Here is a 13,139-nt window from a genome sequence, read left to right as displayed (position 1 = left end):
TTGCTTTTAAATATCGGTTCACCTTATTTTATAAAGCTGTACGTACACGTACGTATCACCGCTCGAGACACCGAAGACCCACATGTGGGTTCCTTACCTAATATGGAGTAGTGTATGGTGCCATTTTCTTCGTGGTCTGGGTCCGAGGCCTGAGCCGTGTGTATGACTCCGGGCGGGAGGTTTTCTGGCAGGCTGATTTGAAACGACGACTGCATGAACTCTGGCGGGTTGTCGTTGTCGTCCAGCACAGAGCACAGGACTGCGGCTGTCCCCGAGAGAGGCCGAGCGCCGCTGTCACGAGCCTCCACTGCAGAAAACAGACCACAAATGAACAAAAACACTTCTGTTGTTTTGTTTTTTTTCACTGGTTGCAAGATGTATTTTTCCTAGTTTTCTGGACACACACAGCGCTTTGCTGAAGTCTTGAGTCTTCCCTCATTTCTTTACATTTTGCTTCCGAGAAATCAGAGTTTCCTGCAAATGTTTTAAAGTGGTCTCGAGTTATATGTGTTTTAGCCTTTCCGGAGGTTTCTGCAGGAGCAAATTTATTTGGGCCTTCATATGCCTCAGCACAGATCAAATTAATGGACTTGAATTACAAACTGCAATAGAAACAATTTGAGTCTATGTTGGTGTCAAAAATACAAATCTGAGGCAAAATAAAAAGATTTAGGGAAGATGACATATTCAGTAGCAGCAAAAGCAGCAACAAAAACTCAAATTAAATTTAAAATATCATCATAAAAATACTGTTAAAAAAAGCTATTAATAAATACTGGAAAAACAGCTCGGTGTTTTGTTTCTTTCCAGCTCCGTCTGCTGCCAGAGATAATTGTCTCCACATATTTCAGTATTTCCCGAAAAGCCCCGTGCGAGTTTGGCACGACTTCAAGCCATCCAGGCTTTCCTGTTATTAGATTTTATTATTGGATTTAATTGTTCATCACACTGGTGACTGTACAAATATTGTGATAAAACATCTGAAAGCGTTTTTAATCACCAAGCCGCTGCTGGATCAGGCTGAATGTAATCACTGTGCGTCGCCACGTGAGAGGGAAAGCAAACAGAGCGGAGGGCTGGAGGTGCAGGCGGAGGACTCGGGGTCTGCTGCTGCTGCTGCTCAGACCTTTAAAAAGGTTTCTCTAACATAAATCAGTCCGTTAAATAATGTTACCCTCATGTAGAAAGGCAGGCACTGAATTCTTTACGACGTCGGCTGTGAAGCAGGGGAAGAGAGCGGGATGCGAATGAGGAACAGATCGGAACGGAGGGACTGAAATGACTACATCAAATGTTTTAGTCTTTTTTTTTTTGCAATGCACAGCACACATTAGTTTTGAAAAACAAACAAACGTTGCGGTCATTACTTCCCTCCCCTGCTGGGAGACAGATCCTGACATAGTGACGCTATCAGCTGCTTTTCTTCTACAGAAAATTTATTTTTACCCGTTAAAAATTCAGAATTTAATGAATCTGTGTAGATTTTTCATTATATTTTCTTAGATATTTCTTTCTTTATAAATAAGCCGAACTGAAGTGAAATGAGTTGAACAAACCCAGGAAATTGAATAACATGATTTGGATTTCCTTGCCTGTTTTGGATATGCGAGCGATGCTGCACAATGGGTCGTTTTCTGTGCAGCTTCAGCAGCCGTCCAGATGAAGAACTGTATTCTGTGAGTGGTTTTTATCGATTCAGCCTCGTGTCCACACAGAAACTGTGTTTTAGGAGCCCCGAAATGTCCACAGTGTGTTAAAGCGCCTCCTTGCGTTCTCTTGTCGACAGCTTTTTGAAAACATTGGTGTCATAACCCCACCTCTTACTGACCTACGACCCTAAACGCATCAGACAACAGCAATAATGGCAGATTACACACGTGCTCCACGCCTTGTTTCCTGTTTTCGGTGCATTTCTGTGGCAGGGTTACAGCGCCACATACAGGCCTGTTGCAGTTACCGCAGCGTTTTGGGATGTTTATGGAGTTTTACGGTGTTTATAAGGATATTTTTAGAAATGATAAACAAAGACACTGTTTTGGGAAAAAAAAAAGTGTTTCCGTGTGGACAAAGGTTTTAAAGAGACAGTTCCGATCTTTTGAAATAGAGATCACATCACAAGATTATTTACATAGAATTCTGTGGTTATTTGCAGGAACAAATAATAGTAGCAACTGCTAGCTTTAATACTTTTCATGACACCTTCCTGCAGGAATATCATAATATTTATTTCAGAATAACTGCAGTTTAGAAAGTTTAGAGCAGCAAACCACTTTTGGTCTTGGTTCAACTCAGACTAGCTGCTAGTTTGTCAATCTAGTCAGAATAAAACTCTGTTACTTTAAAGTGAGGTTGTTTGAAGAGTTATCTATAACAGGTAAGACATTTATTGTGAACTGTTTCAGATTGCAGACGTGTGCCACTCAGATGTTAAAAGGTTGCAGCTGTAAGCGTGTTTGGTTTCACCTCTGAGTGTAAAATGTTGATGTTTCTCTCTGTCCAGGTGGGAGGTGGTGGTGATGAGGCCGGTGTACGGGTTGATGCTGAAGAGCTCATAGCCCGGACCCGGCAGCAGACTGTACCACACCACAGCGTTCTCCTCTGGAGGATGGACACGTGTTTAGTATCACAACATATCACACATTAATCTGTTTATTCTACAAAATTAGCCAAATGTACCCACCGACAAAGATGAACCACGATAAACAAAAAACAAAACAAGATATCACAATTTGCCTTTAAGGTTTGTCTAGCCTGCAAACATTTTTCCTGCTTGTTCTACTTTTGGCCACACCACAAACTGCGACGGTGACGTTTAATGTTTCCCAGAAGCTGCACTTCAGTGAGGCATGTTTTAAATCACTTCTGATCTCTGCACAGACAGAAAGAGGGAAGTGTGGCTGTCCTGTGATTGCCGGCAGCAGTAAATCACACTTCGCTAAAACAGCAAGGTTTACTGCTGGGAAATGAACCCAGCACTTTATTAATACAACTAGTATCCATTAAAGGAATCCCTCTTGCCCACCGCATGCCAACGTTTTACGAAAAGATCTTGTGTGATCAAGTAGCGCTCAAAGTATGCGGCAGTTATTACTTTCAGCTACTACCACGACAAATTTTAGTTCAATGTTTCTAAAAACGGCTGAGTTAGAGCCGCTTTTGTGTCTGCTAAGGTCAACTAGCTGTGGCGGCCATCTTGACTCCAAAAGTTAATCAGTTGTAGGTGTGTGTCAAATGATTGTTTTCAGGGAGTTTCATTAAAATCCATGCAGTGAGTCATGAGACATTTTTCTAATAGGCAGACAGGGTTGACCTCAACGGTTAATGCCAACATTTTAAATAAAACTTTCAAGCGATCTGTTAGCATTCAGAGTGTGTGATGGGGAAGACTCTCAGCTACTACCACACCAAATTTTAGCTCATTGTCTGTAAAATTCACTAGGTTATAACAGCTTATGTGATCTCTACAGCTGATTAGCTGTGGTGGCCATCTTGAATCAGATCTATTTCAAAAGTTAATCAGTTGCAGATGTACATCCAATGATTGCTTTCAGGGCGTTTCATTAAAATCCATGCAGTGGTTCATGAGATATTTTGCTAACAGACAGACAAATAACCAACCGTGCACACAAACACAAGCAGTTACATGATTGCCCGCCTTTCGGTAGGCGATAATTAATGGCTCTCAGGTAGCTGAGCTAAAACTGTAATGTGTTTCAGATGTGTCTTACTGTTCCTTTCAGCTTACGTATTGGATGTTCATCAAAATGAACAAACTTATCATGAATCTACCCCATAAATCATAAATCTCTCGCCATTTCAGCACAATTACCCTTCAGATATAATTCGTACGAACACACAAACTCTCCAAAGATAATTCAATCTTATAGACGGCGAGTGAAGTAAAGTTGAACGTCTTCAGATCCGACCAACATGTGGAAACTGGATCCATCAGAGGTGCAGAACAATGGACATCTTTGGTGGGAGTTTGTAGGGAAATGAAAAAAAAAAAAAAAAAAAAAGCAGCACAAATTATAATCAAATAAGATGGTGGAAGAGCGGGCGAGGAGACAGATGAAAAATACGGCGCCTATTGGCACAGATGGCTTGGATTATGGCAATCATCCTGAGAGAGGACCTTTCACATCTCCCAGAGGAGCTGTGTTAGTTCAAGTCGAGCCCCCTCCTGTGCAGACCCTTCTGCCGCTGCCGCCACCCCCCCCCCAGCTCCGGCGTTTAACGCAGACTCCCGCTGTGGACGGGGCGAGAAGGAGCGGAGGGCCGTTTGTACAACAGGCTAAAATAAACACGTCTGATGTGTCGATTTGTGACTCTGAACAGGGGGCGGGGTCATGTGAATGAGGGGTGGACAATAATAATAATCATAATAATAAATAAAAGTGCCTGAAAAAGACACAAATACAGCAACATATGAGGAAAAGGGAGACGTTTAGATTCGTTAAGCTGCAGCTGGATTAATAAAACAAAGAATGGTGATAACTTTGCTTAAAACGTAGCAGAGACACATGTTAGCCAATCATGTTCAAAACCTAAAAAAAATACACATTTTCAAGTCCATATAATTGATAAACCAATTATGTTTAGGTTAGAACTGATTAGTTTTAACGTGGTTCTGGTTTGAGGCCATCAGGCTTCATAACCTCATGCTGGTGCTGCCATCTAGGCCTCTTAGAGGAATACTTCACTTCAGCAGGACAGCTTCAGGTCGACCACATGTGGAAAACACCGCTTAGAAGATTCAAAATGAGACATAAATTTAGGTTATAAAAAGACAACCCTTTACGTCCCAATAAAAGTTTATTTTATGGGATGTTAAAACTTGTGCAAGAAAATTAAATTTCTTTTACTCCCAGTTTTATAGACAATACACTATTTTATTTGACGTTTTATTTCTGACACGTATAAAGTTTATTTATTCCCCTCAAAATAATGTGTTTCAGTTAATAAATCTCAACGAATTGGTAATTTCTGCCCTAATTTAATTTAAAGACAATAAACAATTAATTTTTTTAACTTTATATTTTTACCAACACCGTGGCTACACAGAGACTAAATGGAGGATTATCCTTCAAACAGAGGATGATTACCTGAGTCCACGTCGTTGGCAGAAACCCTGACCACAGTCTCTCCGGGGTCTCTGTTCTCCACCACACTGGTGTTATAGACGGTCTGGCTGAAGACAGGTGGGTGGTCATTCACGTCCCCCACCTCCACGGTCAGAGTCTGGGTGGAGGACAGCGAGGGGCGGCCGTGATCCACCGCGCGGATGGTTAGACGGTGAACACGCCGGGTCTCGTAGTCCAAGGGGGCAGAGAGAAACAAAAGGCCTGCAGGCAATAAAAAGAGTTTAAACACGACAAACAGACGAGGTAAACAAAGAAACTACAAAAACAACAAAAAACACCCCTACCTGTTTTCTGCTCCAGTGTGAAGAAGCCTTTTTTGTTTCCGGCCATTATGGAGAAGGAGACCTCCCCGTTTTCACCTTGATCCCCATCTACAGCCACAAAATGATGCACCAGGCTCCCCGCCTCTGCGTCCTCCATCAGCTGGACTCGGTCAGCCGACACGAACACCGGACGGTTGTCGTTTACGTCCAGCAGGAAGAGCTGAACCGTCACCGCCGTGTGCCTGCGCTCGTCCGGCCTCTCTGCCCGGTCAGTGGCGCTCACAGCGAAAACGAACGAGGGGTTGCTCTCCCGGTCTAACGGCGCCACCACAGTCAGACTGCCCGTGTGCGGGTTCACGTGAAAGGGGAAGTGTGGCGGCGACCCGCTGACCTCTGGGTCAAAGGTCAGGGTGTAGCGGAGGGCACTGTTAGGATGAGTGCCGTCTGCGTCTCTGGCGTGAAAGGCGAAGGCCAGAGAGCCGACCGTGGTGTCTTCCCTCAGGCCGAACGCCAGCAGTTTATCGGGGAACCAGGGCGTGTGGTCGTTGACGTCCTCCACCGCCACGCTGACCAGCACAGACACGTTCGCTCCCGGAGCCGGGCCGGCGTCTTCGGCTCGAACCACGAGGAAGTACCGCGGGGCAGACTCGTAGTCCAGCGGCTGGTTGACGTAAATGTCACCGGAGGAGCTGTCGATTCCAAAGTAAACGCTCCCGTCACCCTCGGCGATGGCGTACTGGAATCTGCCTTCTCCTGAAACGGCAGCAGAGCCGATTATGGTCGCAGGCTCCGCGTCCTCCCTGACGGAGAAATGCCTCAGTGCCTGGTGATCGGAGCCGCCGTACAGGCCCTCGAATCCATAAACCTGCAGCAGAAAAACATGAAGTCAGCGGTTTTTATAACAGAGAAGAAAAGTTTGACGTCACCACAAACTGAAAAAGATGAAAATATACGGATAGATTAATAATAAGAAACATATTGTACAATAATCTGTATGAAACATCATCTGAAGTGATTATTAAAGTTAAAATTTCACATTATAGTTATTCCAGACATTACAAATAACCACAAATTTCTATGTAAATAACTGTAATCAGAAGTTGGTGGTGATGTAAATAAAGGTTTAGTGTTGACATGAATCCTTTAGAAAAATCTTTTGATTCTAGTTATTTTAAAACAGCAACAATCTACTTTGGTCTCGGCCCCGCTCAGACAAGCCGTTAGCTCATCAGTTTAAATATAATCAAACTCTTTTTCTCCAAAAGGAGCCTCTTCAAAGAGCTATCTGCAGCAGGTAAGATACTGCTACAGCACTTTGAGTTGCCTTGTGCTGAAAATAGCTATATAAATAAATGTAACTACCTACCTACTGATCTATAATCTTTTCTACTCTCCAAACGATCTGAACTACTGCTTTAAGGAAATTCGAAGTTGAATTATTATGGAAGGTATTTTTCGTGTCGATTCGCCTCTCTAAGAGCACAAACTGCAGCATTCAGTGGAGGACAGGCTGCACCTGAACATGGAGCACTGCCGTATCCTCCTGAGCTGTGGCTCCGCCGTCTCTGGCAGTGATCCTCAGCGTGTAGAAGGCTTCGGTGGTTTGGCTGAAATGTTGCGTTGTTCTGATGTCTCCGGTTTCACTGTGGATCTCGAAGTGTCCGGGCCCCTCGTCTGTCAAACCAACTGAGACAGAAGAACACTCACCAACGCGTGCCGCGCCCCACTAAACCTGCAGGTCTCAAACAGCAGGCGGGGCAGTCCACAACTCACCTGCTACTAGAGAATGGGTCACCGTTCCATTCTCTCCAGCATCCGAATCTTTGGCGAACATGTTTGTCACCAGGAATCCTGCAGGCACACCAGCCCATACCTGCAACACATCCACTGTTTACGGTAAAAACAGTCAAATATATGGAAAAAAATAACAACCAATGAGAATTAGGGGTGCCATAACCATTTTATTGGCTCTGTTTGGCTGTTTTATTTTATTGTTTATTGGCTGTCTGAATAGATTTTAATAAACTGATTAACTTTTGGAGTCAACCTGATTCAAGATGGCTGCTACAGCTAATCAAATGAGCAAGCCTAAAATGGGCTACAACTGTAACAATTTTACGGATATTGAGCTAAAATTTGATGTGGGCGTAGCTGAGAGCATCCCTAACGTATATTCAGAGCGCTAACAGATTGAGCAAGATCTTGTCTAAAGTGTTCCTTCAAGGAAAACTCAGTTTTCAACAAAACAAGAGATGTGTTGTTTTGGAGGGTGCTTTTCTTAGGACTTGCTGTTAGGAAACATAATTATTCGCCTCGCTGTTTTAGTACCTGCTGGATTTGTCAGCAATTAGTTTGTAAAACCGCTCTAATATGGTATCATCCAGGATTTTTACTGGTTATTTTAGATTGTGTCAGTAGCATAGACAAAAAAAAGATAAATCTGTGCCTTGGTTATGTTATAAGAGTGTAAATATTTGACTATCATGAACAGAGTGAGTCTCACGTGAACGCTCAGCTCTTTGCTTGCAGGCAGATGTGGAAACTGCGGCGCGTTGTCGTTGACATCAGTGATCAGGATGTGAACGGTGGTGGTGGCGTTGAGTCGCGGGTGACCCTGGTCCGTCACCATCACCTTCACACTGTGCTGGCTGTGCTGCTCCCGGTCCAGCGCCACCCAGTTGATGATCTCACCTGGAGAGACGGGAAAGGTGAGAACACACGGCTGCGTTTGAGACACTGTTTGACTGCAACGGCGCTTTTACCTGTTTTAGCATTGATGCGAAAGAATTTCCCATCGGAGAGCAGGATGTAGGACAGCTGGCTGTTTTTCCCAGAGTCCTTGTCGATGGCCGTCACTCTTCCCACCAGGCCTTGCGGCGATGACCCCTCGGACACGGCGAAGTAGTACACCTCGCTGCTGAACGCCGGAGCGTTGTCATTGACGTCCAGAACCTGCACCATCACAGTTGCTGTCGCCGTGACGTTCGCCACCGGGGCCTCCCTGGATGCGGCTAAAACCTGAAAACGGTACCTTGACTCGGTCTCGTAGTCCAGATTGCGGGACAGGTACAACCACCCGGTCTTTGGGTGAATGCGAAAAGGAGCTGAAGGGAAGCCGGACTCTGCTGCTAAAGAGTAGCTGAGGCCTGAGTTTGAAGTGTGAGCTCCTCGGGTCCGGTGCGCCCTCACCTGGATGACCCGAGAGTCTTTTCGGTAGCTCTCGCCGATCTCCACCTGGTAGACCAGCGTCTCAAAGGACAGGCTTTCCTCCGCAGCACTCTGGTCTATGTTAACTGAGAGGGTCAGTGTGGAGCTCAGGGGAGGATCTCCTTCATCCTTAGCTACGATTTCCAGGTTGTACCGCCGCTGATGACCCGCCTCCAAACTCTGGTTGAGCGTAACTGTTCCGAGGTTAGCATCTATGTCAAACATACCGTTTCGGCTGCTTTTCAGGTAATACTGCACCCTCCCATTGGCGCCACTGTCATAGTCGTGTGCATGGGCGATGAACAGCATCGTTCCAGGTCGAGTGTTTTGGGATACGGTGATGGCGTCGCTCCATTTGGGGAAGACGGGGGCATTGTCGTTGACGTCGCCTATGGTGATGTTGACCTGGGTGGTGCTGTAAACGGGAGACGTGTCGGTGTAGGACTGGAGAACCAGCAGGACGTACGGCTGAGACTCGTGGTCCAGAGGTTTGACGCTGCTGAGCAGACCGGACTTCGGATGTACGGAGAACAAACTGTGAGGGTCTCCAGAGGAGAGTTGGTAAGAAACCGATTGACTGGAGTCTGGGAAAACAAAACATTACAACAATATGAGCTATAAGACACTAAAACACGTAAATGCTTTTAGTCAGTCTACAAACAATGAACTAACTACTCCCAGTACTCTCAAAACACTATAATCAGTGCAGTTCTAGTTGAAAAATAATGCTTTTGATTGGATAATAATGTTCCCCCATGGAGGTATGCAGGCAAAAACTAAGTGTTATTCTCATAAAATTGAGTTAGGATAAAAAAATCTTACCTTTCCTTACATCACACACACACACACATTGGACAATCACACATAAAGTAATTACAGTCCGGGTCATAAAACCCCCAGTAATACCCTCCATGTGTTTGTTGCACTTCAACACCAGCCACCGAAACAAGCAAACGGCTTAACGCCGGCCGAGCTCTGCTGGTCCACTTCAAACTGAAGCGTTAATCTGTAAATTGGTGGGACATCCTTAAATGACTGTCTGGCGTGGTGGAGGGGGGTTAAGCTGCTAAAAAGACACTGTGGAGTAACAAAGTCACCACGGAGAGATAATCCTGGAAAACCAGACGGGGAGCAAAACACTTCCAGAGACCAGAAATATGAAAATATGATGCTGAAACACATTAGACACAATTACGGTGAACTACCTGACAAACATGCAGAGAATCAGATAAAAATAAATCACCAGCCTGTTTGAAGATTTATAACAATGTTAAACTTCTAAGAACAATAGAGTTAAAGTCTTTACGTATTACTGTTTTATATATACTAATGTAAATAAGTGTTAAAAATTAAACTGTGGCATTTCTCTTTATTTCTCACTTCCTGCCAGAGTCTCAAAGTGACTAGAATTTATATATAAACTGTATTTTTTTCTATGTATTTTTTAATAGAAAGTTTATATATATAAAAAGGATGAATCAGAGATTAAGTTTCTTCCATAAAAAACTCCTGACAGTTGCTGAGATGTGACAAAAATCAATAAAATTAAGAATATTTTTGTCAAATTTTATGATTGATGTGTAAAAGGATGTAAATAATTTCAACGCATGTCGTTTAAATAACAGAAAATGATTTAAAATGGACAAATAAAGGCTTAATGTGGCAAATTAGAGAATAGATATCATGTAAGGTGGATATTTTGTCTGATTTACATTACAATTTAACTGGCCTCTAATAAAAGCCAGAACTGGCTAAATATAAACTATGTCACATCTAATGAAATGTTAAAAAATATGACACTTTTATAAATGTTTCCAAATCACATAAATTTATAGTTATGCTCATGTCTGTTTCTGTTTAGCAGCTACAATCTAAATCACCTCAAACACATTTAAACACATTTTTATTAACAAAAAAAGTCTGAAAAGTAGCTTCAATGTTTCAGTTTATGAGATTTAAAAATGAAAGTGATGTTTTTTTTTCATTTTGACCTTTGCTTAAATCCATGGAAATTGAAAAAGTTGGCACATTTCAGGCCAGAACCAGGTAACCAGGTGTTTGTAACCTAAATATCATTTTTCTGCTTGCCTTATTTTTCATTTTATTTATATATTTTTAGAAGAAACAGGAAACTCTGGTTAAAAAAATCACAAAATTTACAATAACCTGATAAGGTTGATGCAGTTTGTTTGAGGTACGATGGACAGCAGAACATTAAAACACTGCCGACCATCACGCCCCAACATAAACATACGTTTCTGCACTCAAGTAATCTGATTACTATCAGTAACTAAATCTTCAGGACTGTAAGAAACCAGGCAGATAAATGCTCACCGGCTGGGTTGTTGGCCTCCACCGTCCCCACAGATGTCCCCACGGGTGCGTCTTCGGGCACTGTAAAGGTGTAGCGTGACCTGTGGAACACCGCCGGAGCCTGAGAACTTTGCAGAACATTCACGGTGACCTTCGCAGGTCGAGGTGAGGTCAGGCCTTCGTCATCCTGAGCGGTTATGAAGAGCTTCATGCTAGATGCACTCAGGTGGGTCAGAGAGGCGTTCAGGAAGAGCGTTCCTATGGAAACAATCGCTTACTTTACTGAGGGTTGAGCTGCTTTTCACCTCTTGCGCTTTTCTTTGGGATTTTAAGTTCTAGGCAGTCATTTGAACAAACAAACAAGCAGTTTCAATGAGTTCCTTTGAGCTTCCTTTTAACAAGAGGCCTAATCAAGCCGGCAGCATTAAATCAATATCACAAAAACACAGTATGAACATAAACATATTAAAGATTACTCTGCACAAAAACAGCAATATTTTAGCTTTTACTATGATTAAAAATTAGATTTGACTTCAGCTCTCATAAAGTTGGGTTCTGTGGAAAGGTAACAAACAGTGAATATCTTACCTGCTGTAGATAGCTCCTTGAATGACCTCAGTTTGGAGAATCAGTTTAATTCTGAATGGATTGACAAGCTACCGGCTAGTCTGAGAGGGCCCGAGATCTAAGGGCATTGGTGCCGTCTTACAACAGCCCCCAATCCCTAAAACTAACAAATAGTGGCAGCAGCAGCTGGCTGTAACTTTTCCTGTGTAGCTGGAAACACTTTGGACAAAAAATATCCCAGAATAACCAAGTAATGTGAAATTGACTGTGACGTAAACATTTAGGAGTTAGTGTTTGATTGAGCCACTATGACACTTTTAAAGTTTGGGATTGCTTTAAAACGGCAGCGATCCACTTTTGTCTTGGCCGTTCGCTCATCAATTAGACTCCATTTCTCCAAACAAAGTTGGCTCAGAAAGCTATCAGCAGTTCATGCTCTTTCCACAAAACCACACTTCAAACATTTAAGCTGATTTTAGTTGTCTGCAAGCTCCAAAAAAAGTCCAGAAAACTGCTGATGCTGTGTTTAAACAGGAAGTGGGCACTTTCAAGTGCGTGTAGGATAATGATTAAAAGTGGTACAATAATAATTTTGTTTATTTTGATTTATTTTGACTTCTGTTTAATGCTTCTGTGTAGCTATGCATAAATCCTAAAGCTTTTAGGCTCTCTGCTCTGCCCCTGCTGAGCGGTGACAATGCTGATCGTATCCTGGGACTTAAATAAATTAACAACCTGTTAATCCCTGAAAACAACAGCTGCCACTCAACCAAGTTACTTCAAGATTAGTGGATGAATCTAAGTGACAAATCAAGCTTGGAAAGACATCCAAACACAGTTTTATAACATAAATGGTAGCTTTCGATACAGACTCTGGGTATGTTGGACATACAGTGGTAAATTTGCCAAACGTCTTCACCTGTCTGTGTATCCAGCGTGAACAAGGCGGACACGTCTCCAGGTCGGATGTGGTAGGTGACCCGGCCGAATCTGCCAGCGTCTCGGTCCGTAGCAACAACATGACCGAGTTCTGTTCCGGGCGGAGCGTGGCTGCCGACGCTCACCGTGTACTCCTCAGGGCTGAACACCGGGGGGTTGTCGTTCACGTCTTCGATCTCAACGTGAACGTAGGCCTGAGCGCTCAGGCCTCCCTGGAACACAGAACAGAGTTCATGAAGAGACACGTTGATCTTCATGGTTTGTTAAAATTTTGTTTTTAGCCATTCAGATATCAAAACAGTTTGCCTTTTTCAGGAGGCGGGTGCTAGGAGGACTTGGTTTTTGTAACATTTATTCCAAAATGTTTCAAAAAATGTAACCTTATTTACAAATATATCCTCATAGAAATACACAGAGAACTCTTTGGTTTCTATAAAAACATTGTTCTCTTTAAAATCTGCTTCAGCATATTTACTCTATTTGTGTAATTTTTATGCTAATTAGCTACAGTTCTGCAAAGTCCAGGCTTTAGCTAGCCTTTAGTCTCTTTTAGCTTAAATTTCACAACTTTCGCATTTAGCTAGCCTTTTGCTACATTTAGCTTTTAGCTAGGCCTTAGCTTCTTTTAGCTACCGTTCTGCAACTATAGCTTTTACTTAGCCTTAGCCTTAGCCTGCTACCTATAGCTATCTCTTTGCTACTCTTA

The 13,139-nt window shown here is 43.1% G+C and overlaps 1 protein-coding gene across 1 annotated transcript in view; it reads right to left on the bottom strand.

Annotated features, from left to right (window-relative positions):
* dchs2 (dachsous cadherin-related 2) overlaps window positions 1–13,139 on the bottom strand; it is a 28,790-nt gene that overhangs the window by 10,493 nt on the left and 5,158 nt on the right. Inside the window, exons 3-12 of the mRNA XM_017422498.3 lie at window positions 12,414–12,645; window positions 10,949–11,185; window positions 8,170–9,198; window positions 7,911–8,098; window positions 7,181–7,280; window positions 6,924–7,093; window positions 5,429–6,272; window positions 5,106–5,345; window positions 2,464–2,598; window positions 98–307 (exon numbers count right to left, since the gene is read on the bottom strand). Of these exons, the coding sequence (XP_017277987.1) occupies window positions 98–307; window positions 2,464–2,598; window positions 5,106–5,345; window positions 5,429–6,272; window positions 6,924–7,093; window positions 7,181–7,280; window positions 7,911–8,098; window positions 8,170–9,198; window positions 10,949–11,185; window positions 12,414–12,645 (3,385 nt within the window). The remainder of the gene's footprint in view (window positions 1–97; window positions 308–2,463; window positions 2,599–5,105; window positions 5,346–5,428; window positions 6,273–6,923; window positions 7,094–7,180; window positions 7,281–7,910; window positions 8,099–8,169; window positions 9,199–10,948; window positions 11,186–12,413; window positions 12,646–13,139) is intronic.

The sequence above is a fragment of the Kryptolebias marmoratus genome, linkage group LG3 (assembly GCF_001649575.2).
Source record: "Kryptolebias marmoratus isolate JLee-2015 linkage group LG3, ASM164957v2, whole genome shotgun sequence".
NCBI classification, from domain to species: Eukaryota; Metazoa; Chordata; class Actinopteri; order Cyprinodontiformes; family Rivulidae; genus Kryptolebias; species Kryptolebias marmoratus.
This window is presented reverse-complemented; position numbering and strand designations above follow the sequence as displayed.